General features: G+C 40.6%; 1 protein-coding gene across 4 annotated transcripts in view; it reads left to right on the top strand.

Annotated features, from left to right (window-relative positions):
- LOC101983299 (ankyrin repeat domain-containing protein 26-like) overlaps window positions 1-27,024 on the top strand; it is a 72,275-nt gene that overhangs the window by 28,936 nt on the left and 16,315 nt on the right. For 3 of the 4 annotated variants that reach the window (XR_003378479.1, XM_026788148.1, XM_013353047.1), the window contains exons 13-26: window positions 1,640-1,738; window positions 2,309-2,337; window positions 2,453-2,525; window positions 3,820-3,875; window positions 5,586-5,740; window positions 7,999-8,166; window positions 10,410-10,443; window positions 11,106-11,247; window positions 13,110-13,323; window positions 16,068-16,251; window positions 17,114-17,251; window positions 18,742-19,698; window positions 22,528-22,680; window positions 26,625-26,695. Coding sequence is in view for 3 of the 4 variants with exons in the window: in XM_026788148.1 (XP_026643949.1) it covers window positions 1,640-1,738; window positions 2,309-2,337; window positions 2,453-2,525; window positions 3,820-3,875; window positions 5,586-5,740; window positions 7,999-8,166; window positions 10,410-10,443; window positions 11,106-11,247; window positions 13,110-13,323; window positions 16,068-16,251; window positions 17,114-17,251; window positions 18,742-19,698; window positions 22,528-22,680; window positions 26,625-26,695 (2,473 nt within the window). In the remaining variant the exon portion in view is untranslated. The remainder of the gene's footprint in view (window positions 1-1,639; window positions 1,739-2,308; window positions 2,338-2,452; window positions 2,526-3,819; window positions 3,876-5,585; window positions 5,741-7,998; window positions 8,167-10,409; window positions 10,444-11,105; window positions 11,248-13,109; window positions 13,324-16,067; window positions 16,252-17,113; window positions 17,252-18,741; window positions 19,699-22,527; window positions 22,681-26,624; window positions 26,696-27,024) is intronic. The other variant, XM_026788147.1, reaches the window with a different exon arrangement.

Genomic DNA, 27,024 nt, shown 5'->3' with positions numbered 1-27,024 from the left:
ATGGAGCACTGTGATGGAACCATGGAGCACTGTGATGGAACCATGGAGCACTGTGATGGAACCATGGTGCATTGTATTTTAAGAGTAAATCATTGTGATGTAACAATAGAGCATTGTGGTATAATAATAAATCACTTTGATTTAAGAAGGTAAAATAGTGTGATGTAACAATGAAGCACTGTGATTGAAAAATGGTGATAAAACAATGGAGTGTTGTGGTATAACAGTGGAGTACTTTGATGTAACAATGGATCAATGTGATGTAAAATAGAACACTGTGATATAACAATGGAGCATTGTGATACAATAATGGATCACTGTGATGTAACAATATAGCATTGTGATGGAACAATGGACCTTAAATTCCCAAAATGATTGTTTATATATGTGATTTCTTTAAAAAGGGGTTGATTATAAATGGTTAATGGTAATAGTCGAGCTCTTTCTAAAGAAAAAAAACAGGGATATGATATAGTAATTAATTTTTTACATTGGTAAAGAGTTGGGTTTATTAATAAAAATTTAAGGTCCTTTGAATACTTTTGAATTGAGTAAGAAGTTTGAATAGGACTTCAGTAGCACAAGGGAAGCCCCAGATACCACTAGAGGGGCTGCATGGAGTCAAGTTTCTGCATAGCAGAAGAACCTATTAACAGAGCAAGCAGATAGCCCACAGAATGAGGGAATCATTCTTAATGGAAATTTTCCTACTTTTTTATGTTGGTCACCTTATCCAGTGAGAAAGCTGCTAGATTTAACATTTGGATCAAATTGAGTCACCGAGTCCCAAATGACTCATTCAGTAAATGGAGGCCAGTTTTCTGTGAATGTTACAAAGAGTAGATCAGTGTTTTTAGAATGCCATATTGTTAATGCCAGAGAGCCAGGTTGCATGTTTTATCAACATACTGAATTCTGACCTTAGGAATTTTTATTTTATGGTCACTGGTGTTTTGCCTGCATGTATGTCTGTGTGAGGGTGTGGGATCCCTGGAGATGGAGGAAGGAGCACATCTATGTTGGAGCTGACAAAGTGGGAATGCCAGGGAACTCGTGGCGGCATCAGTACGTTGGCAGTCACGTTAGGTTATTGTGCTTTGGATGTTGCTGGAATTAGAAAATGTTAGCATTTGATTTACCGCAGCCACCCAGCTGCCCTCTGAATACCTAGCAAGCTTCGGGTCTCACTAATACGTTAGTTAGATTAGAGTAATTAATTATGGAAGCCTTTGCTGTCTTTCCAGATAGCTAATTTCTGACGAAGTAGTTGTTTCATGAAAATCTGTTAAAGACTAACATAGTTAACAGCCAAAGCAAACGGGTTTTAAAGCACAGAATTATGGTTCAATTCTTTTTTTTTTTTTATTTTTGAGACAGGGTTTCTCTGTGTAGCGCCTATACTGGAACTCTGTAAACCAGGCTGACCTTGAACTCACAGAGTTCTGCTTGCTTCTGCCTCCTGAGTGCTGGGATTAAAGGTGTGCGCCAATATGGTTCATCTCTTAATTGCTAATTTAAATATTAAACCAATTTTGAAACAAAAGTTTATTAATATCTATGGTGCTAATATCTGACAACTCAGTTTACTTTTTCCTTTTGATAATCATTTAATAATAAAAACACGTACATTATTTCTTAGATGTGACTTATATACCTTCTTGCATGAGTGGATCAAGAAACTTTAAGATGGCTAAACTAGAGGAATCAAGAAATGTAGGCATTCCAGTAGCCCACAAGGGTATGGAAAAAAAACTGGTATTTTTATTAACTATTATTCTACAAGTATATATCCTACCTGGTCAATTTAGAAAATTTTCCTGTTGAGAAGTGAATTGTTCTTTCAACTGAACTATCGGCCCATCTTTGTACTTTGTAAATTACAGAGTGAGTTGAAGAATGTGATAAATGCTTGTAGAATAATCTCACGAGCCATCCTGGTGTGCTGCATTAAGACACGCTTTTGCCATCGTCTCTGAAATAATCGTCAACAGTTGTAACTTGGTCTTCTAACTAACGGTCACATTTCTGTCTGCTCATCAGCATGCTGACATTGGCAAATACCCGGTTCTGTTTTACTTACAGTCGTTGGAAACTCCTCACTTTGAGTCCTTCCTGCATGTTTTGTCAAACTTACCCTCTTGTTCCTTATTGAATGTATTTCTGACATGTTGCTGGTCTAAGCAGAGGAGGGTGGCAGGGTTGATCATTTTCAAATGTGGCATGAGGGTTCGGCTCCATAGTAACTGCATAAATAGACAGTTGGTGTACCAGATTTTTAATTACATATAATTTCCCTTTTGCCTTTTAGAGACCCTCAGGAAGTATCCAGTCATGGAGGTATAATAATATTTTCATTATAAATTTTAACTACATGTTATGAAATATATATTTCTTAAATGTATACAATTTAACAAATTACTTTTAACAATTTAACTTCTCCAAACCCAACCAGCCTAGCATCAAAAAGCCGGATCCTGTTGTGAACAAAACAGCAGGAATGAAGGCTGTACAGACGTTCAAATCAGGTAAGTTGTGTAATACTCTAGGGGAAGGTACACTCAATATTGGAAATGCTCAGTCTTCTGATTCCTAAACAGTTTTTACTCCCAGTTTTGTTCAAGGATTTGAAGTAAATAATGGAACATTATTATTGATATTCGTCAATAGTAAAGAGACAGGAACACAGTTCCCCACTCTCACCCTTGGAGGTCGGAGGAGTTCCTGGAATCGCTTAGGGACTTCAACTCAGTCAAACTCTGAGTTTGTGGCTTTGACACACACATACAAAAAAAAGTTTTAGGGCTAGCCAGGATGAAGCAGAATTGAGGTTTTTACTAAAAGTAGAAGACATTCAGATGTCCTGTAATATTTCAGAAACTTGTTTACGGTTCAGAATCCTGACACTTTCTGGGGATTCATAAAGGTTAATTATGAGATTGTAAGGTTTTTTTTTAGCCTCCCAAACTTTGAAAATGCTTGCTGGAGAGTTGGACACAGTGCTGCATTCCTGTGGACCTAACATCTCAGGAGGCTGTAGTGAGGATCACTTGAACCCTGGAGGTTGGGACTGGCCTCAGCAGCCTCGTGAGTTGCTGTCTTCTGAAAAATATGCTTACGAGGATGCTGATGCTTGCTGAGAATCAAGCTTTGTTTCTTAACAGCAGCAGTGTTTGTACTTTAAATCATGTTACTTTATATTGATGATCTTAAATCAGTCACATTGTAGACGGGCACATTGTGCCTCCTATGTATGTGTGTATGTATGTGTGTGTGTATGTATGTATGTATGTATGTGTGTGTATGTATGTATGTGTATATGTAGGTATGTGTGTGTGTATGTATGTATGTATGTGCGTGCGTGTGTGCGTGCAGACACTCGGAGCTTCACAGAGTGGACTCAAGTCTTGGAATAACAGCACTCTATCAGCATAGTGCTGGAAACATTTCATTTGTGGCAGTGTTCAGCGGTAGAGGTGTGAGAAGTGTCAGTGATTCCAGAAGCCAGAGATGGAATGGTGTGCACTGTGAGGTTCTCTGGTATTTTTAGCGCCTCTCCCCAGGATGTATTTATGTTGAGGGAGTTTGTGCATGAATTATTGAGATTTTTATATGCAGTGAATTTGGTTCCAGGTGGTGTCTCTGAATGGTTTGTTGAAGTTTTGAGTAATTGAAAGTATTTCCTAAGGTAGTAAATATTTAGCTTTGTAGCTAATGATTTTAAACTCCTAGATGAAAAAACAAATTTTTATTTATTTTCCTATGTTTATAAAGACTTTATCTAGCTAAGTTTATTTTATCCGAATATGCATTTGTCTGCAGAACCAGACTTAGAAGAGCAGAAAGGGCTCAGTGGCAGTGAGGACAGCCAGAGAAAGGTACGTGAAAGCTTAGTCCTGGATTTCAGTGCTCGTGACTCTGTGGTACAGCATGTTGGATGAGTATCATTCAGACTAGCCTTTTAGGATCAGTATATCATAATTTAATATTTAATTTAAAATTTTTTATTACATGGGGGGCAAGTGCATATGTGTGCAGGTGCCTGCAGAGGGCAGAAGAGGGTATAGTTCCTTGGAGCTGGAATTATGCACAGATATTAGCTTAACAGTGTCCTGAGACCCAAACTCAGCCTTCTGCAAGAGTATGTGCTCTTAACCACTGAGCCATTTCTCTAGTCCCTAATACTTCATTTTAAAAACATTATAACTAGTTATCAAATTTAAATTAGGGCTAGGGAGATTCTTCTAGGATAGAAGTACTCACTGTATAAGAATCTGTAGACCTGAGTTCAAATCCCAAGCACTCATGTACAAAAAGCCTAACGTGGACATGTGTGTTGGTAACCCCAGCACTGGGGGCAGTGAGAGCTGATTCTGGGAGCTCGGTAGCAGCACCAAAATGAAAAGCTTCCGCTTCAGTAAAAGGCTGTGTGTCAGTAGAGTAAGGCAGAGTATTAGAGCAGACACCAACATTTCTGTCTGGTCTCAGGACCCACACATGTCCAACTCATGCACGCACAGATGTGTTCACATGCGTGCATCCTTCACTCCGCCCTCAGTGCCCTCAAAATAGCTAAACTATTCTCCAGCCAGCACATAAAATAACCTCAGTCACCTGTTAAGAGAGTTCATATTGGAGTGAGGCCTGCAGTATTGGAGTAAATGCATTAACTTTCAAACTTTATTTCATTGTTAGAAACTGGTAGATATTCTAAATGGTTTTATCCACCATGTTTGTTGAACAGAGACTATTAGAACTGGACTTAATAACAATGAATACACCATCGTAGTTTATAGTGAAAATTGGTGTTGCTCTTCTGTCCAATTGCTATTTATTGACTTTGGTGCTTAGTAGTGTGCCTCCTCCCCACTTAGTGCTCTGTAGAAAAAGGGCCAGTGTACTCTTTAATGACTGATGAGGGATACTGAAACAAAACCCCTCTAACTTGTTTTTCATAAGGGTAGCACGTAAGTATAGTGCAGACAAACAAAGACACGTTCAGTCTGCTGCTTCATAGCATCCTGTTTTAGAGTGAGGTAAGTCGGCTTGTTCTTCTTAGTTACAGCCTAGTGATTTAGAGATAGCCAAAACATTTTTACCAGTGAAAATCTCAATTGTTTTCTAGTTTTTCTTTGTATATACTCAGTATTTAAAAATAAGGTTCTTTTTTTTTTTAATCTACATCCTTAAAGAAGAACTCCTGAGGATAAAATTTTGCATATCATCCCTTTTTCTCAATATACAACACACAGGTCTCCAGTGTCAAATCTAAATCATGACTGATCTGTCAAGTGGTAAAAATCAGTGAAAACTAAACTTTTAAAAAGAATAATTCCTCTTCCATCGAATAATGGCTTTTATTTTATTTTGCATGTGGGTGTGTCTGGCCTGTATGTATATATGTGTGCTGTGTGCATGCTTGTTGCCGGCAGAGGGCAGAGGAGGATGCTGGGTCCCTGGGGATAGTTGTCAGCTGCCGTGTGAGTGCTGGGAACCAAGTCAGTACTCCATGGAGCCATTTCTTCAGTGCCCTCAAACAAAAGGCTTCTGAAAAGTAAGTTATCCTTACTGTCAACTTTTCATCAAAGGCTGAAGAAAAAAGAAAATACAAAAATAATGAAGCAAAATTATCAGGAAGTCTGTACAATGGTGCTGCTGACAGGGTTGAGAATGGAGTAAATCAGCAGAGTGGAAAAACTGATGACCAGCAGTTTCCTATGAAGGGAAGTAAAGAACATGATAGGTAAGGTTATGCAGTATTTAGCTATGTATGTGTAGAACTATAAAACCAGTTCTAATTTGGACTACTGTTCACCATTAAATAATGTTATGCATATATTAGACATGTTCAGCCTTACATGATTATCAGAAAAACATAAAAGGACATGGTTTTTTCTACTTACATTAATTAATATTTTAAAAAATAACTAGAATTGACAATAGTGGAGGCATTCTCCTGACTGGACAGGTGAGTACTTTGCAGTTGGTTGTAGTAATAGGAGCAGCGGGGTTGCGTCCCCAGCATCCTGGCCGCCTCCGGCTAGCTTATGCCCCGAAATAATTACACGGACACTGTATTCATTTAATCACTGCTTGGCCATTTCTATCTAGCCTCTTCTCGGCTAACTCTCACACCTGGACTAGCCCATCTCTAATAATCTGCTGTAGCCCACAAGGTGGCTTACCAGGGAGATTCTAGCCTACGTCCATCCTGGGTCGGAGCTTCATCATGTGTGCCTCAGAGAGCAGAGCTCTCGCCTCTGCCCACAAGAGTGGAGCATTGTGTCTCTCTGAAGCGTCTGCCCCCGAGAGGAGAGCTGTGGAGTCTGACCTCACTTCCTCTTCCTCCCACCTATGTTTTAACCTATCAGGGCAAGCAGCTTCTTTAATTAACCAATGACCTTCCTCCATCAGTTGGTTCAGCAGCGTGTATCATAGTTTGGCATGCACCCTTCTAGTGCCTGAAGCGTCATGCTGGGATCAAATTCTCTGAAATAGGAGAACATGACTTACAAACACATATGCATTCATATACAATATGAATTACACATGATAGGTAACTAACATAATGTATGTTAAGGATATGTTATATGTTTTGCATATTTACCTAAATATGTTACATGTATGCATATTTTAAGAATATGTATTTTAATATATCTTAAAGTTGGAGGTAATCTAAATGCTTCTTAAATAGGAAAGTATTAAGTATTCTGTCTGTCATCAGGTTATTCCGATTGACCAGCCTTTATATATGACTTGACCTTTCTCTCAGATTTCTTTATTGTGTTTTTAATGTTTTGACTATAGTGTGTTGTAGAGAGTTTCTTTTCTAATCCTGTCTGTTTCAAGTTCTGTAGGCGTCTTGTATTTGGATGGACATCTCTTTCTATAGATTGGGGAGTTTTCTTTTACACCTTCACTGTGATATTATTTTCCTTCTTCTGTAGATGCTCGTAATTTGAAGGTTAGTTCTTTTCATGGCGTCCCAAAGTGTACACATGTTCTATTCCTTTTTTTTTTTCCTAAAATTTCTTGATTGACCTTTACTGAGTAGTCCGTCTCTCCTCCTTGTCCCCAGGACTCATCTGTCAGAGCCTTTCCGCTGAGGAGTTTGCTTGGCTTACTGAGTGTTTCATTTCCAGCACCACCTCAGTCTGGTTTTCTCTCGCAATTCTATCTCTTTACTTAATTCCATTTTCATATCTTTGATTAACATTTATATTTCCTCCAGGTCTTTGCTTTTGTTTTCTTGGGGTATACTCAGATCCTCTGAGTTGTTTCAGCACAGTTAGAATCTCTTTTTGTCTCTGTGATCTGGGTCGCTCTCCTTGGTATTTGTTGCTGTGGAACTAGTAGATTGGGGGGCACATGTCTGTGTTCTTTATATTTATTTCTGTATTGGGACTTTTGTTCAACTCACCTTTCAGTGTAAGTATGTACAATGTTCAGGAGAGGATTAAGTTGTAGGACAGCTGAGACTTGGTTTGTTTTGTGGAACTTTTATTGATGCCTTGCAGGTTTGAAAATAGGCTACTGTTTTCATGAACAAACTTTATCCTAACATCACCCCCTTGCTGGTTTTCTTCTGTTTCCTTCTAGTGTGGCTCACCATGTGTGGTTGCTCTGCCTTGAGTAAACTCTGGGCAGTGAGTGTTGTGGGAGGAGATCTTGGGAAACTGGCTGTTGGGAAAGGTGGCCTGTGGAGTTGGGAGGGGCAGGCCCTATCTGGAAACACTTCCAGGGTGGAAACAGGCTCAGTTTGACCTCTTCAGAAAAGCTTTTCTTATCCTCAGATAAAACTTCTCATATAGTAACTCCAATACATTACATGTACCATTATGTATATTTATACATTTTCTGTTAGCTAGTGTTTAATTGCTTTCTTTTGCTTTTAGTAAATTAAGGTGGAAAAGAATCAGAATTTCCCCAAAATTACTTTTTTTGAATGTTTGTCAGTAGAACTATTTGTAAGACACCAGCTTTTTTAATGGATTGTTTTAGAGGTCCTCCCTTGCTTATGAAGGAAATGAAGAAAACGGAAAATGAAAAGTGTGTATCCAGAGAATCCGTCACGATGCCAGTGACTGAGAAGCCTGGCTCACCACCTGGTGATCCACTACACCTGCAGGATGGCTCCAGTCTAAGTGACACAGACCAAAGTGAAACGAGGTAAGGTCTGAGCTCTTTATTCCCTGTGAAGGAACATTAGCTGTGACTCGTCAGTTGTGGAAATAAAACACAACGTGGAAGTCTCCAGACAAAGAACTAACCTGTATCAGTGTCACTGAAAGGGGAAAGCAGGGCAAGTGCGGTTTCAGTAAAGGGTCACCATGGCTGTCTGATTGCAGTAGGGAAGTGTAGACAACGCCTCAGATCTGTATGCTGGGAATGATAATAGAAAAGCAGGCAATAGCTGGAGGAAGATGTGTGGTTTACGAATTGTCTTTAAAGGAGGCGTTTAGAATGTTTGCATGATGTCGGGACCAGCAGAGAAGTGTGTGCCTACTCAGTGCGATTCAGGGGGGCGGGGGGTGTCTAAGGTATTAAACGACATTTTCCCTGAAGAGTTATTATTAATTGTCCTCACAATTTGTAGTCAATTTTTTTAAGATTCATTCTGGTGTTAAGATTTCTCTAAATAAGTTGGGAAATGGAATATACTGATATGGATTAAACATGTCCTGAAAGTTAAACTAGCATAGAAATTCAGTAAAATAAAAAAAGTATAGAAACAATTCCTTATCGCAAATGTCTTTATGTATCGTGTGCTCAGTATTTCCTGAATGTAATGCAAATTATATTTTCATACAAATAATTTCCTAAAATTATTGAGGTATAAGTCTTTTTATTTAGAAAATACTTGATCCAGAAATAAGATTCAGAAATTATTAATAATTACAACTAAAAGTAGAATGATAATGTGGATTCATTTACTACTGTATTACCGAAAAACACTTGAAGATAGGTAGGATTCTTCTTCACACTGTATAGCTTGCTCCTGGGTTATGCTGGTAATTCAACACTAGGAAGACTGAGGCAGTTAGCTCATCATGAGTTCAAGGCCAGCCTGGACCACTCACTGAATTCCAGGCTTGCCTAGGCTACAGACTTAGACCTTATCTTTAGAACAAAACGAAACCAAAGAAGGTTTCCTAATGTGAGGACTGGAGAAGCACTCCCACATAGGTGGTAAACACAGAGCTATTTTACTGTAGGTACAGGAACAGCAGACAGGAGCATCAGTGTAGCTTAGATGAGAGCGTTTGCCACCAAGCCCGACGACCTGATTTGATGGAGAGAGCCAGCTCATACATGTTGTTCTCTGACCTGTAACACATATGTGTGCACACATACATATGCATACATGTACACTAAAAAGCTTTTCTCTTCTCCCCCTTATTCTAACTGTAAAAACAATCATCATATAATTAATTTATATATAAGCAAAGAAATCTGTATGTATTCATGACTCAGTAACCCCTAACAAGCTTTTCTAGTTTCTTCTTTTTTCTCCTCTAAGGGTTTCTTTCTTTTGTTTGTTTATTTATATTTTATTTATCTTACATTCCAACCAGAGTTCTCTCTCCCACCTCCTCTTCCCCCCAGCCCATGTCCCATCCACTCCTCCCATCCACTCATGAGGGGTAAGGCCTCCCATGGGGAGTCAACAAAGCCTGGCACATTAAGTTGTATGAACCAACCCCTCCCCTCCGCATCAAGGCCGAACAAGGCATCCCACCAGAGGGAATGGGCTCCCAAAAGCCAGTTCACGCTCGATAGATCCTGGCCCCGCTGCAATGGACCCCTCAGGTAGACCAAGCTGCACAATGTCTCCCACATGCAGAGGACCCAGTTCCATCCCATGCAGACTCCACAGCTGTCAGTCTCCATTTTGTGAGTTCCCACGAGCTTGGTTCAGCTATCTCTGTATATTTCTATCAAAAAAAGTAAATAGCGTGTTTTTCCTTTACTTTTAGAACCAGAACTTTGATCTAAGCTTAATTCTTTCTGCTCTGAATATATGGCTCAGTTGGTAGATTGCTTGCCTAGATATACAAACCCTTATTTGATTGCCAGCAGCCCACTCTGGGCATTGGTGGCACACACTTGAATCCCCAGCACTGGTGGTCAGGGGAGGAGGCTCAAGGTCATCTCATCTAAATAAAAAATATGTGTGTATATGTTTTAATTTCATCTTATGATATTAATAATTATTTTACTTTTACTCTCCGTTTGTAATCAAATTCCCTTTTGGACAAATATTTTATTTTAAATAGCCTATAAATGTTATTAGTGGGAGAAAAAATTTCAAATGTAGAGGCTTTGTATAAAAGTCAGTAATCTTAGATATTCTTTGTATTTCACATACTGTTAGTCTTAAAGGATTTTTATGGGTTTGTTTTTTATTTTAGGCCCACAAAGAAAACATCTAATAAAAATAACAAGGTAACGTAAAAATAATAAAATCTGGTATTTTGTTTTAAAATAAATTATGAAAGGTAGTGATATATAAGTTAAAAGATAAGAAGATAAAGTGAAAAAATCAAGGATCTTCTTATGGAAAGACATTGGCCTTCAAAAGGAAGAAATAGTAGCTATAAATAAAGGCATCCTTCTGCCAACTATCAGCTCTTTTAAGAAGTGTCTGTTCAATGGGGATGTTCTATCGGGAATTCACCAAGGCCAGCTGGCCTGGGTCTGAAAAAGCATGGGATAAAACCGGACTTGCTGAACATAGCGGACAATGACTACTGAGAACTCAAGAACAATGGCAATGGGCTTTTGATCCTACTGCACATACTGGCTTTGGGGGAGCCTAGGCAGTTTGGATGCTCAACTTACTAAACCTGGATGGAGGTGGGTGGTCCTTGGACTTCCCACAGGTCAGGGAACCTTGATGGCTCTTCAAGCTGATGAGGAAGAGGGACTTGATTGGGGGAGGGGGAGGGAAATGGGAGGCGGTGGCGGGGAGGAGGCAGAAATCCTTAATAAATAAATTTAAAAAAAAATAGCAATAAAAAAAGAAGTGTCTGTTTCTTGTATAAAGCATTATTTCATATATAATGTAAATATTAGGGAAACAGTTTAAAATAGTGTTTATTTTGTAGGTCAGAAACCAAGTGGCCTCTGTGGACAACCTCGATGACTTGAATGAGTCCTCTGAAACAGCCTCCGAGGACTGCGAGCTCCAGTGCCCCGATTATGAGAGCGTTCTGTGTGAAATCGAGCATCTCAGGATGGAGTGTAGAGGTACGACGCTTGTGTGAATGAATGGGCAGCCTTCCTGCACATGGTAATGCATGCCCTTCACTTCGCATTGACCTAGAGCACCTATGTGCTTGTAGAAATAGACTTCATGTTACAGTAGTACGTGAGCTGTTCATTTATACCGTCAGCCAAAGCACTGTAGTCATGCTCACTGGGCTTTCCTTTGTAGACCTGACACATCCAGTCTTTCCGTTGATCTTGCTCTTCTTCTGTGCCTACTGTCACTGGATGAGGTTACCTGGTGTGCTGGCTAGATATATGTCAGCTTGACACAAGCTGGAGTCGTGGGAGAGGAGGGAGCCTCAGTTGAGAAATTACCTCTATAAGATTCGGCCATAGGCAAACCTATAGGGCATTTTTCTTAATTAGTGATTGATGCAGGAGGGTCCAAATTACTATGGGTAGTTCCACCCTGGGCCGGTATTCTGTGCTGAGCAAGTCATGAGGAGCAAGCCAGTAAGCAGCACCCCTCCATGGACTCTGCATCAGTTCTTCCCTACTTGTGTTCCTGTCCTGACTCCTTTGATGATGAACGGTGATGTGGAAGCATAGACCAAATAAACCTTTCCCCTCCCCCGCTCTCTCTGTCTGTCTCTAACTGTAATTGCGCAGTTGCAAAGATTCTGACCTGATCACATCAACCCTTTGCTACAAGGTTAGGTTTCTCGATCCTGCCTTTTCTGTGTCCTAGTTGCTGTCTTAGAAGTTTGCTCTTGCAGTAGACTATTTTGTTTTACGCAGCGTCAGCAAGGCATATTGATATATAAAGGGCTATTTGGTTTGTGTGAACATGTGTATTAAACATGTACTTAATAAACACCATAATCAAGATAGTTAGCCAATCTGTCACAAAAGCCTCTGCTCTTCTCCCATGCTCCTGTTTTCCAGTCCACAGGATAGAAGAGATCCAGGGCTCTGTCTTCACAAACACTGCTTGTCCGTATTTTAAGTCTTAGTTATTCTTATAGGCGTGTGATACGTATATCATCATGGTCCTAAAGTGCCTTACACTGCTGATAAATGTTGAGCATTTTCTATGTGTTTATTTTCCTTTCTGATCTGTATCCATCATCTTGTGTTTGTCCAGTCTGACTAAGCAGAGTAGATATTCTTCTTGGTCCTGTGGGAGCAACAGTGAGATTTCATGAACCTTTTCAGGTGTTTTATCCTTGCTTCATATAGTTTCTTCCTATACGCCCCTTGTTCAGTGCTTGGCGCAGTATTCCAGGGGCCCTCCATAGACCTGCAGGGTGTTCCTCTGGGTTGCTCTCTCCTCTCTGTTCTGTCCTGTGTTCTTATCAGACTCTGGAGTCTAGGGAGCTCTGCCTCAGTTCTTTCTCCTAGTGCGACGAGAGTCAGACACCTGGGGCATTCGTAGTGTCCATTTACTCCCTGTCTGCTAAGGATCATTGTCCTGAGAATTATTGTTTGAGATACTTTAACTGTGTTCATCTGGGTTGTTTCAAGTGGAAACATGGCTCCATAGCTGTTACCTCAACTTGGCTAAAAGTAGACTGAATGAAAGGCTCATTAAATGCTTTGTGCTTTCTGTTTTAAATCTAACATGGAACATTTGACTGAGTTTAGCTTAATTTGCTTAACATGAAGATCTCCAGTTTTATCCAGTTTCATATGAAAAAACACTAGATGTATAATTCCATATTTTCTTTTAAGCTGAAAAAGAGCAAGGGTCTCACCTGTGTTATCTGCAGAGCTTATGTAATGTGTTTCACACTCTCGGCACCTACTGTATATCCCGTCGGTGTGTAAGTGAAGGAACATAAAAATGCAGTCTTTTAATGTGCTCACACATTTTATTTGTCTCTTCTTTTCCCCCGCTTCAGATATTGTTAGTCTTCTGAAAATCCGGGACGCCGTTTATTCCTATAAAAGATTAATAGAATTTAAAAGAAGCCATTGTGAACTACTTACAGGAAAACTTAAAAGAATGGAAAATAAATTTAAGGAATTGCAGAAGGAAGTATCAGAAACAAAAGAAGTAAGATCACTGCTAGAGCATGAGAAGGCGGAATGGGAGCAGGAGCTCTCCAGTCTGAGGTGTGCCGTCTTGGTTTATTTCATTCATCAGTGTTTAATGTCCTGTGACGTTCACTCTCTGTGAGTGTGCTCATATTGAGCACATGCCTTGGCATGGGTGCAGACTTGGGAAACTCAGTCTCCTTCTGCCATGTGGGTCCCCAAGATCCAGCTCAAGTAGTTGGAGTTAGAGCAGGCTTCGTTACCCACTGAGCCATTTACCCAGCCATGATAGCCTAGCTTTAAATAAATGTTTTCACTGTTTATGATACAGAGATGTACTTGAATTTTGGCCTTTGCTGCATGTCATGGAGTTTACAAGAGAGAAAATTTCTTAGTCTTCTGAAATGTGAAATTCTTGCAAATAATATAGTGAACATAACTATGAATTATTCTAAGAATTAAACAGATACCATAGATTCCACTAAAATTATATTTTAGTGGCTACATAAAAACAGCCATAAAAAAACAAAACATCTTTATTTATTGATCAGATAACCTTCTTCTTCTTTTTTTTTTTTTTTCAAAGACAGGGTTTCTCTGTATTGCCCTGTCTGTCCTGGAACTCACTGTGTAGACCAGGCTGATCTTGAACTCGCAGAGATCCACCCATCTCTGCCTCCCAGCTGCTGGTGTGCACCACCACTGCCCAGCTGATAAAATAAGTCTTAAAATCTGTCTTATATTAGAATACTGATGTTAGTTGTTTTCTATGTAATTGTCTACTTTAAAAACTCTTCAGTATCTAATGTGAACTCTCGTGCTCATCACACAACCACGTGATTTCTGTGTAATACTTCATAGAAATTACAGGGAGAGGGAGGGAAGGAGGATGAATGTGTCGTTAGATGTCATGAAGACTGTGTTTAATCTGTAGGTAGCTCTTGATAGTTTTTGCTGGATTAATTCTGTCAGTCCCTGAGCATGAGCTGTGTGCCTTCTAGTACCTCCCTCTGGCGCCATGTTTACTAGAGATGCCTTTCATCTGTTGATGACTTTTGTTCTAAGTTGCATCTGCTTTTAAGCTATTGTGAATGGCATTTTCCCCCAGATTTCTTTCTCAGGAAGTCCTTTCTGGTTTTTATATGTTGTTTGTTATATAGAGCTACTTTGTTGCAATGTGTATCAGGAATATAGGGTTGTCCCATATGTCACTTTTGATGGTTCTCCTTTTACCATCCCTTGGTCACCTCAGACTCCTCCCCCTTCCAGTACTCCCTCCATACATGCTGCTAATAAAAGCCACCTCCCTCCCTCCCTCCCTCCCTCCCTCCCTCCCTGAGGCAGACTGGATGGACCTGTGCCTGAATCACTACCAGTAAGGCCTGTTCTGCACTTTTGATGGTTCTCCTTTTACCATCCCTTGGTCACCTCAGACTCCTCCCCCTTCCAGTACTCCCTCCATACATGCTGCTAATAAAAGCCACCTCCCTCCCTCCCTCCCTCCCTCCCTCTCCGAGGCCCCCAGACTGGACCTGTGCCTGAATCACTACCAGTAAGGCCTGTTCTGCTCTTTGGGACATCACAGCCCCACCTCCCAGGACTCCGCTCACCCGCAGTGCAGACAGAGTTCTAATCTGCTTTCAGTTTTCATCTTCTCCTTACTTTTGTGCTATAAACCCACCATTCTGGGGCTCCCACCCCTTGCTTTGCAGCACTTTACCTCTTGCTTGGTAAGTTGATCCCAAGCCCTCCATCCCTGGGCGTTCCACCTCCCTCATCTGAAGATATCCGTACTTCCTGCTTGTTCTGCAGGAAGGTTGCCCACTGTGCCCCTGGCTCTCAGAGCTGGCCATCCAGGATCCCTTTGCAGCTCTTGCTTGCAAGTAGAGTCCGCACTTACCCTGCTCTTCAGCACCCCGTCTCTGCCGCCTGAGGCTGAGTGCCTGCTTTCTCCCCCTTTGTCCAGTGTTCTCATCTGAAGACCTGTGGGGAGCATTTGTTTGTGCCACAGACATTTCCCCCAGCATCTTGTTTAAGGTCCCTCATACTTTACTTAAGCCTGTCATATCATGACATGTGCTAATCAACCCCCCCAGATTAGAGGGTCAGCCCCACCCACTGGAATCAAATCACCACATATTAGGACTCTCCCAACTTCCCAAGGCCACATCTCTGCTACCCCAGCCAGCATAACTGCTGTCTCACTCAGCACCTATGTGAACACCCTCCTGCTGGACAAGAGCCCACAGCCATGTGGACCTTCAAGGCCCAGGTCTCATGAAGTCTCCATCCACTACAGAGTGTGCGCTTGCTCCCCAAATAGTTCCGTTTTTTTTTAATTTACTTAACTTTATGTATATGGGGGTTTTGTCCACATGTATGTGTGTGCAGTGCCTGCTGAAACCAGAGAAGGGCATCAGAACCCCTAGAACTGTTGCTATAAATGGTTGTGAGCCACCATGTGGGTGCTGGAAACTGAACCTGGGTTCTCTGGAGGATCAGCCAGTGCTCTAACTACAAAAGATAATGATTAACCTGTAACTTTACTGAATACATTCAAATTTTCTTTTCAATAATATTTACAAGACTTCTAGAAATTTGTCAGTTAAAGTTTTTATTCATCCTTGTTATCATCAAGAGCATATGGCCTTTAGAAGAGGTTGAAGTGAGGAATTAAACTCAGGAGTCAAAAAGAGAAACAATTATTTAACAACAGAGAGATTTTATTAGGACACCACATCACCATCGTGAGGTCCAGGTCACAAAGTGAACTTCATTTTCTATTAACAGGTTAGTTTTATGATAAACACATTTAATTTCAGGTTTGCACTGAAACAAGAGGAAGAGAAGCGGAGAAGTGCAGATCTGCTTTCTGAGAAAACTATGGAGCAGCTTAGGAGAAAAGATGAGCAGTATCAGAGCGAGGTTGAGGTGAAGCAGCAGCTTGAAGTCTCTCTCAGAACACTGGATATGGAGCTGAAGACAGTAAGAAATCATTTGAACCAGGTACATTAATATTCTATAAAAAATTCTTTTGGGTTTTTTTTTTTTTTTGAGCGGGGTAGAATAGAAACAGGGTTTCTCTGCATAACCTCAGCTGTCCTGGCCTTACTCTCTAGACCAGGCTGGCCTTGAGCTCAGAGATCTACCTGCCTCTGCCTTCCAAGTGCTAGGAGTAAAGTGTTCCTGACTGGTAAAAATTTCTTAATCCTACCTTTATTTGTTGTACTTTTAATGTCACTTTAATTACATATTATTATATTTATATATGCACATCCGCATATATATCTCCATGTCTCATTAATGAAAATATCTATTGGTTTGGTTTCATTATTATAGTGCAAACTTCATGATCATATCAGAGATCAGCCTCATCCCTAGTTGATGTAATTGTGTGAGGTCGCCAGGATATATTCAATCCATTGTTGACCAGTGGTGCCTCATGCTAAGAATAAATTTTAATACAGATAGTGGCAATTATTTATTATGACTCTTGGAAACTAATAGGTACTACAGTCATCCTTTCTAAGTGAGGTAATGGAAGATAAGTTTACCATGGAAAATAAGTACTAGTCTAGCCCTCTTAAAATGCAGGCTGTCTTTGAAACTGTGTTAAAGCTGGCTAAATGTCTGTAACAAACTAGTTTGCAATACTCTTTCTGCCTGTAAGAACTGTTTCTGTTTTTTAAGCAATTTAACTATAATATGCAGTATATATTATACTGTGTTTTATATGGAATAGAATCACTTGTTTTCATAGGCTGCTTCCAGGATGTTTTCATTGTTCTACTCTTAACTGAACTTTTGGATGCCCTGTCCACAGCAGCACAATAGTATGAGACTGAAAACTTCGTGAATGTGTCTCTAGGTTCTAGAGGAGCGGAATGAGATTCAGAGGCAGCTTTCCCAAGAACAGAATGCCAGAATGTTACAAGATGGGATTCTTGCAAATCACCTTTGCAAGCAAAAGGAGATCGAAATGGCACAGAAGAGAATGACTTCCGAGGTGCTTTCTTTAGTTTTCTAAATATTTGTGCATTTATATATTTACATATTTTCAGAGCCAACCTTACGCACCGTGGGAAATATAGAGGATTTTGAACCATATGTATGTATGCATAATGTATTTGTTTTAGGGGTAGATGGCAGAAGCATTGCCCCGCTGTCTAACATATGGAGCAAATGCTTTGGTGAAGGAGCACTACCAGCCGGCTAAGGGGACCTGGGAATTCTGTAACTTGTTATGTTTTCAGTCTTACCTTTTCAGAATGGTGGTGACTAGTTCACCCTTGTGCAAGCATACTTATTTGTATAATGCTTATTTTAAGTATTTATCAACAAATATAGTTGCCACAACAGACTAAAAAGGGGTTACAAAAACTTTCTGAAAAAAAAAAGGAATTAAAAGAACTTTGGAAAATTTTTTTCTGTCAAAATGAAAGAACTAAGGTTCTTACTTTGGACCAGTTGTATATGTTAGATATTAAAGCGTAAGCCTAATGTGTGTGTGTGTGTGTGTGTGTGTGTGTGTGTGTGTGTGTGTGTGTGTGTGTAACTGTGTGTTCATATCTGTTTGGGAGCACATGTATGTGCATGCATGTAGAGGCCGGAGGTTGATGCTAGGTGGCTTTTTGATCACTCTGCACTTCAGGTGTTGATGCAGGCCCTCTCACAGAACCGTCTTGGCTAGTCCAGCTTGCCCCTGGGATCTCCCCTCTCTGCTTCCCAGGTGCTGGGACTGCCAGTGGGTTGCCACACACCCTGGCATTGACACGGGTGCTGGAGAGCCATATTCTGATCCTCACGCTGGCATTAAGCTATCTCCTAATGTGAAATGTGAGCCAATTTAATAACCTTTGTGTTGTAAATAGGAGCGGCGGAGCTGCGTCCCCAGAACCCCGCTGCCCGCACGGCTAGCTTTACCGGAAATAATTACACAGAAACTGTATTCTTTTAAACACTGCCTGACCCATTAGTTTCAGTTTCTTATTGGCTAGCTCTTACATACCGATCTAACCCATTTCTATTAATCGGTGTAGCCCATGAGCTGGCTTACTAGGAATGATCTTAACCTGCATCTGCCTGGAGTGGGAGAATCATGGCGACTCACTGACTCAGCTTCTTTTCTCCCAGCATTCTGTTCTGTTTACTCCTCCCACCTATGTTTTAACCTATGAGGGCCAAGCAGTTTCTTTATTGCTTAACCAATGAAATCAACAGATTGATATATGACACTCCCACATCACCTTTGCTTTGTGCCTTAAGCCTGTTGTCCTCCAGAGAACGGCTTTCCCAGTGCTGAGTTTCTCAGAAAGTATCGTTCTCATTGTCTTCAGTTACATTTATGAACTTTTGGGAACTTAGGCTTCTCTAAGCTCAGAAATTAGATGTTTTTAGTTGCATGTGTGTATTTCAGTTCTTAGATTGTAGACTTCACATGCTGTTCCTGAATTCCATAAGGAATTGTGAGAGCTAAACGTTTGTTTCCTTTCCTAGGTTTCTGTCAGTCATGAGAAAGAGAAAGATCTGTTGCATAAGAACCAGAGGTTGCAGGATGAAATTGCCATGCTAAGACTGGAGATGGACACAGTAAAAAGGCATAACCAGGAAAAGGAAAAGAAGTATCTTGAGGATATTAAGACTGCAAATGAAAAGAGTGATAAGCTTCAAAGAACGATAAAGCTAAATGAAGAAACATTTACAAAAACAATATTCCAGTATAACGGGCAGCTTAATAATCTTACAACTGAGAATACAATGCTGAGTTCTAAGCTGGAGAATGAAAAACAAAATAAAGAAAGACTGGAAACAGATGTTGAATCATTCCGCTCTAGACTGGCTTCTGCTATGCACGACCATGCTGAAATTCAGGCCTCGAAAAGAGACCTAGAAATTGCTTTCCAGAGGGCAAGAGATGAGTGGCTTCGTTTGCAAGACAAGATGAACTTTGATCTGTCTAACCTCAGAGATAACAATGAGATTCTCTCCCAACAGCTTTCCAAAACTGAGAAAAAACTGAATAGCCTAGAAATTGAGTTTCATCATGCAAAAGATGCGCTTAGAGAAAAGACTTTGGCTTTGAAGCATGTACAAAGAGACCTCAACCAGACACAGTGCCAGATGAAGGAGGTTGAGCATCTGTACCAAGATGAGCAAGGGAAGGTGAACAAATACATGGGAAAGCAAGAATCCATAGAGGAGCGGCTGTCTCAGCTGCAGAGCGAGAACATGCTGCTCCGACAGCAGCTGGACGATGCTTCCAACAAAGCCGACAGCAAAGACAAGACGATAGTTAATATCCAAGACCAGTTCCATGATATGCTAGGCAGACTCCAAGCGGAGGGCCAGAAGCACAGGCTGATGCTGGAAGAGAGAAACAAGGAGTTAGTCAGTGAGTGCAGTCACTTCAAAGAGAGACTGTGCCAGTATGAAAATGAGAAAGCGGAAAGAGAAGTGAGTATCAGTAAAGAGGAGATTTTCAACTTCTGTTTCCATCTTACGTGTATGGTGTGTGCCTGCATGTATGTCTGCACACCATGTGTGTGCCTAGTGCATACAGAGGCCAGATGAGGGCATCAGATCCCCTGGAATGGGAGTTATACATGCTTGTGAGCTACCATGTGTGTGCTAGGAATTCCAGGTCCTCTGGAAGAGCAGTCATTGCTTTTAACTGCTGAGCCATCTCTCTAACCCCAATAAAGATTAACATTTTTAAAACATCCCGAGGGGATATTCAAAATACTATTCATTAATACTAAGTGTTGAATCTAGCTGGCTATAAAAATCTATTGATTATATTTGTTATATTACCTTAGAAACAAATCTGTGTCGGCAAATATAGTTTAGATCTTATTCCCAAAACAAAGATAATCCACATTTGATGTGGTAAATTGTGTCAATTACTCAGAATTGACGGTTACATGTTGTATTTGTGCTTTGAAATATCACATTGTACTTAAAAACATGCACCATAGTTTTGTTTAAATTTTTGAAAGAATCATAATTACATACATAGAACTGAATTTGAAATCCAGAAAGAAGGGGCAATTCTTTGGTCTTTCGAGACAGGACTTCTCTGTAGCTTTGGGGCCTGTTACGGAACTAGTTCTTGTAGACCAGGCTGGCCTTGAGCTCACATCTGCCTGCCTCTGCCTCCCGAGTGCTGGGATTAAAGGTATACACCACCACCGCTCAGCAAGAAGGGACAATTAGACCTGACAGATATGTTATTTTGAGTAGATACATTGTATAACCTTTAGAATTGTAGAAGATTAACTTAAAAATGTTGCTAGTTATATACTGGTATTAATAATGCGGTTTTATGCTGCTGAAATAATAATTAGGAGGGCATGAGCTTTTAAATTGTGACTTTTGGTGCTGGAGACTGAGCCCTAGGCTCTGGCATGCTGGAGACGACTGAGCCCTAGGCTCTGGCATGCTGGAGACTGAGCCCTAGGCTTTGGCATGCTGGAGACTGAGCCCTAGGCTCTGGCATGCTGCACATGCACTGCCTACACACCCCAGTCCTGAAATAATTTTAATGCTTTTTTTTCCTGCCAAGTTTTTGGACCATGATGAGGCAGGTTAAGTGGGAACTTTCATGACTAAAATGTGGAGTTTGCAGTTGTGATTCCACAGGCCAGGTGGCTTTGTATTTCATTGGGGAACTAAAATAGAGATGCTGTATTTTGTAGTGTTTCTTTTCCTTTCAGTAGCTTTGTATATCTTCCTGTTGGTATAATATTGTCTGATGTCACTTGAATTTAATGCTTGTCCCAAATTATATATTCTTATGACCATAACTCCAAAGACATCTGCTTTCCATTAAATCCTAAGTTGGGACAGATGTGTGAACTTTAACAGAGTCAAAAATATGTTAATCTCTCATGTCAGCATTTGTAATTTTCCACATTTTAATGAGTAACAGGTTCCTGTTTCTATCTTAGGGCTCAGTTGTGATCTTAGAGGATGCAGCTTTGTTCAGCACAGAAATAAATGTAGTTACTGGTGGTTTATTAATTATCATTAAATCTGCACGTCCAAACTAATGAAAACTTAAGAGTGTGAGGATTCATGTACAGCAGAGATGCAGTGGGCAGGGGAGAGAGTTGTGGGAGCTGGCGTCAGCTTACTGAGGTACTGAGAGCCTTGCTTTTATTCTGAAGGAAGACTGTTGGAAGGATTTGAGAAGGAAATTGAATTAGGAGAAAGTTGGCCTTCTTGGAATTCTGTGTGCATGCATGGCGACGCACAACTGTAAGTCAGGAGGCAGGAGCAGGACACTTCAAATTTGAGATTTTTCTAAGCTACATAGACTTACAGTCTCACCTTGATACCTAGCAAGGCAGGGCTTGGATATTGCCCTGGCAACAGGCAGAGACTTGTATGTAGGGATGGATGCCTGTTTGATCCTGGGTCACCCTGGGACATAGGTCATAGTGGCTGTGAGTATCACACACAATCCAACTTAGCGTCAGCCCAAGTGGCCAAGGGTCTAGCTTCATGAACACTATCTCACACTGTGGTTACTGTTGAGCTTTGAATTAGCAACAGCATATATCTGTGTGGGCCTCAGTCCTTTGGTGGTCTCGGGTGCTACAGGGGAATGGAGTAGTCCATCCACATGGGCTCTGCCCACAACTGGACAGAATCCTGTAGTGCTTGACCAAAGGCTGATAACTGAAGACCAGCGCAGGAACACAGGGAGCTCATGATCCTACTTACAATATAAAACCTTAAAAACTGATTTCTTCAAAGCTCCACTATACAATAGTGGTTCTCAGAGATTGGGTTGAGAAGAAGAGGGAGGAGTGATGGGAGGCAGCAGTCAGTGGGTGCTCGGTTACAGTGATGGAGGAGGCCGTGGTCACTGCGTGCTCTGTTACAGTTAAGAACAGGAAGCATGGAGCTACTGAACAATAATATGCTGTATATTTCAGACTACTAGAAGAAAGGATTTCATCCTAAAGAAATGATCAATGTTAGTAGCCATAATTGTGTCTAACCTGTTAAAGGGCACATGTATCAAAATAGCATGTGATACCTTGCTGACATGTACAGTTTTATGTTTTTACATATCAGTTAAAAATGAAAATTTAAGATATGAGTAAATTAGAATAAAATATGTAAAACAGTTCCACAGTGTGGAACTCATCCCTGCCAGGCTTACTGATACACACACTACCAAATGCGCAGATTTTCTTCAGAGCACGGAGAAGAGCTCAGTGGTGTTTCTCAGTGTTGTGATACAATTTATAGAATCTGTAACGAATCCCTCACCAGGTGGTAGTGAGGCAGCTCCAGCAGGAACTGGCTGACACCCTCAAGAAGCAGTCTATGTCAGAGGCTTCCCTCGAGGTCTCCTCACGCTACCGCAGTAATTTAGAAGACGAGGCACGAGATTTAAAGAAGAAATTAGGTCAGCTCAGAAGTCAGGTACGTATGAAATTTAATGTGTCTACTGCTCATGTACAACCTGTAAAATGGTAGAGTTTTAGGATAATTCCAGAAGACAGCTTTCTTTCATGTTTTCATTGTAATTTGCCATCACCTTTATAATGAACTTACTTCTTAAGCTCCAGTTTTATTCTGCTGTTTGTTTTTTCTTTGGCTTAAAAAAATACTTATTTCGTGTGGGGGAACAGGCCAAACATGCTACCTCATCCCAGTGGAGGTCAGAGGTCAAATTGCCCGTGGGTAGGGAGGGTATTTGCCCTCCTTCCTCCACGTGGCCCCTGAGACCCAGCTGAGATCCTCAGATTGGCCGCCAGTGCCTTCAGACTCCCAGAGTCTCACTGGCCCCATTTTTTCTTACAATTTTTGTAAACCTTTTTTATCCTTGGGAAAAATTGAGAACTATATATCTTTCCTCAGAAATATTTCTATTGCAGATGAGGCAAAGTAGATTAAACCAGAGATGGTGTTTATAGAAAGTTCCAGAAAATTGGCTTCCTTCTTATCCTCATTTTTGTGAGTAGATACAGCATCTTTGATACTCATTTAATAGATATCAGGATAATTTGGACAGAAAAGCCATTTATGTTGTTCAAAATGCAGATGTTAGCCAGGTGTGATAACACACCTGTAATCTAAGCCTCTTGGGAGACCAACGCAAGAATTTGAGGCCAGCCTGGAAAACTTTTAAAGGGCCGAGGAGCATGCTCAGAGGCGGAGTGTTTGCCTCGAATGCACGAGTCCTTATGCTCTATCCGCTGTGCCGGAAACAAGAAAGCAAATGTTTGAGGGTGTTCTAAAACCTGTCTCCAAAGCTAGGCAAATACAACCACATGGAAATACTCAGACCATATATAGTACTCTTTCTCAAACAGAATGAAAACCAGCGTCTAGATTCTGCCATCTGTTTCTCTGTGTGTTTGTTTGTTTTAGAATCTTCCTACAGCTCCAGCTGGTCTAGGAGTAGCTGCTGAGAGCAGGCTCTCCTCAGTTTACAGCCTTCCCCTGCCTCCTCCCTTCGAGTGCTGAGGTTATAAGCAGTCCCAGTACACCTGGCATGCCATTGGAGTTTTTCAAACAGAAGAGCATTATTGAGCTATAATGAACATATAATGCAAAGCTCACTACTTAAAGTACAAAAAAAAAATTGGCATCTCTTAGGGTATTGACAGATTTACATAGTCATCACAATCAATTAGAACGTTTTCATCATCTTAAAATAAACCATGAGCTTCTTGTCACCCTAATCCTTCCGTCTTCCCCAGACCTACCAGTCCATCTCTTTGTCTAGATATAATTTCTTTTTTTCTGAGCATTTTATTTCATGTGGTGTTTAGTCCTTCTGAATGAAGTTGTTTCTCAGCATGAAGTTGTCAGCCCTTCATATTTTCCCACTATCAGGTAATGAGCTGTCACTAGCAGGGCACTTCCCACTTATAGGCTGCTGTGGGGTTTCGCATCTTAGTTAACGAGGCTGGCCGCACCAGCTGTACAGCTTCACTCGTGCTGCCTTTTTATCTTCCCAGTTTTTATTCTTTTCACCTCATTCAATTTAGAACTGACTCACAATTACCATCTTCATGAAGCATTTTCTGACTCTGACTCCATTTACCTCAGTCTGACATCCTGATTTTCCATTACTCTTAATAGGCTTTTGCTTCTTTGGTTGGTTTCTTTTATTTTTGTTATGTGTATGGGCTGTCATCTTATTGGGATATAAATTAACTTAAAGGGTTGAAAGCTGATATGTGTATATCGAATAAATTGAAAATATTTTTGCTTAGTAGTCATTAAGTATTTCATACCAGACCAGATATTACTTCTTGTGAGGCGTTAAGGTGATGACTTTTTTTTTTTTTTTTTTTTTTGGTTTTTCAAGACAGGCTTTCCTTGTGGAACAGTCCTAGCAACTAGTTCTTGTAGACCAGGCTGGCCTCGAACTCACAGGGGATTCACCTGCCTCTGCCTCCCAAGTACTGGGATTAAAGGTGTGAGCCACCACCCCCAGTCTTTTTTCTTTTACTTTATTTTTTTAGACGTGGCCTGGTGTCCTAACATGGCTTCAAACTATTACATAGCTGAGGATAGCTTTGAACTTCGGATCCTCCTACCTCCACCTCTCAAGTGCTACAGTTATACATAGACAAATGCCACCATGCCTGGTTTATGTATTGCTGAGGCTCTAACCTAGGCAAGCACTTTACCAACTGAGTTATATACCTAGCCTCTATAATAAGGCTCTTATTGTAAATATATTTTAAGGAATTGCATATGAAGTAGAAAGCACATAATTTAATAGAAGAGAAATGTTCTATCAAACATTTTTTTCTCATTCTGAGGAAAAAAAAATAACTGCATTTGTCTTCTTTCATTATATAGACAGGGTCAGGATCTATACGTCTATAGAAGCTGACCAACTGCAAAGCTCTGTCCACAACTTTTCTGGTATCCTGTACTGTAAAACCTTCATGTATCATTAGAGTACTGGATAAAGCAACCCAACGTTCTCGGGAGGAGTGAACTTAGGACCCTCAGTTTATCAATAGAGCCCCATATTTCAGCTGACTGTCAGGCCATTACTGCCTACACCAGGAAACACTGTCTGCACCACACTGTATGATCCTTGCCAGCTGAGCAGTATGGAATAAAAAGAAGCTAAAAAGTATTCCACATGCACAGTTGCTGGTGGCTCTGGATATTTCTGGAAGTTGCAGGAAGTACTAGAGATGTAGTATGGGTCTCACTCTCCACTTCCTGCCACAATCAGTTACACAAGGAATGAGCCAATACAGTGTGCCTAAATGACCTCTTTTGTGGTTGCCATAGCACCCGCCTAAATTCTAACTCGCTGCCATGTTCAGTTCAAGTGCTTTATTCATATTCCCTAACTAATCTTTTCAGTAGTCCATTGATATGGATAGGATTATTTCCTTTTCACAGAGGAAGAAACTAAGATACAAGAAGTTCATTTGCTCAGAATCTATACATCTAACAGCTGGTGAGGAGGAGCTTTGGACCCAAGCATTCTGTTGTTTTTAATCAAACTCTCAGTCAATCAATTTTATTAATAAAGTAAAGCCAGCTGGGGTGAAAGTTCAAAGACAGAGAAAGCATCCACTAGGCCTTGCTCCTCAGCCAGCATCCCCAAAGAAGACCCCATTTCTCTTCTGATGTCAGTGTCCCTCCCTCACACTTTCTGTGTGTGTCTCTCTTCTCTGTCCTCCTGGTCCCTCTTCCTCTCTATTGGTTTTTTCTTCATAATCCTATTTTCACTTCCTTTGCTTGCTCTGCCTCTTGACCTATGGTTGACTTGATTTAATCCTGTTTATAATATTCAAACAGAAAGCTCTTGGATTAAAGGTGTGTGCTAAGACTGAGCCACACCACAACTAGAAACATGTTTTCCAATAAATCATGCCCTGTAACAGTGTTCTGGCTTCTGTGTAGATATACCTCCACTGAAACTTTCATAAGACTGTCAGCTGCCATTAAACACCATGTTCATCACAACTGGCAGAGCTGTGGCAGTTTATAGATATGTGGATTCATAACACCTGTGCATAAGAACTTTTAAAATGGCAATTCTATCAGAAATTCCCTCTTTTCTTGGTTTCACCCATGTGGTCAGTTTGCATATCCAGTAGGATACAGTTGAAGACTTTGCTGGCTGATCTAGCAGGCATAGTAGATTATGATTTACAAATGGGCTGTCTGTCACAGAGCAGATGTTGGTAAACTTTTCTGTAAAAAAAAAAGGGGGGCAGGTAATACTTTAGTTTTTGAGAGAATTAAGATCCCTGTTGCAGCAACTCAGTTAAATTTGCGTTCATTGCAGAGAAGTGCACATGAACACTGTAGATCAGGGAATGAGGTGTGCAGATTTAGAATATCGTATTAGTAAAGGTTTGTTTTATTCTTTATTCCAGTTGCAAGAAGCACAGGATCAACACAGAGAGGCTGTACAACATACTGAGAAGATGCAAGACCACCTACAAAAGTACAGTTTAAACAGCATGACTCCGGTGTTTATAAAACAAATTATCAGTGCAGTGTGGCAGCTGTGACTCCAGTGTTTATACAGCAAATAGCAGTGCAGTGTGGCAGCTGTGACTCCAGTGTTTATACAGCAAATGGCAGTGCAGTGTGGCAGCTGTAACTCAGTGTTTATAAAGCAATTAGCAGTGCAGTGTGGCAGCTGTGACTCAGTATTTATATAACAAGCAGTGTAATGTGGCAACTATGACTCAGTGTTTATACAGCAAATAGCAGTGCAGTGTGGCAGCTGTGACTCAGTGTTTATATAACAAATAAGCAGTGCAGTGTGGC

Source organism: Microtus ochrogaster, unplaced genomic scaffold (assembly GCF_000317375.1).
Source record: "Microtus ochrogaster isolate Prairie Vole_2 unplaced genomic scaffold, MicOch1.0 UNK1, whole genome shotgun sequence".
Classification (NCBI taxonomy): domain Eukaryota; kingdom Metazoa; phylum Chordata; class Mammalia; order Rodentia; family Cricetidae; genus Microtus; species Microtus ochrogaster.
This window is presented reverse-complemented; position numbering and strand designations above follow the sequence as displayed.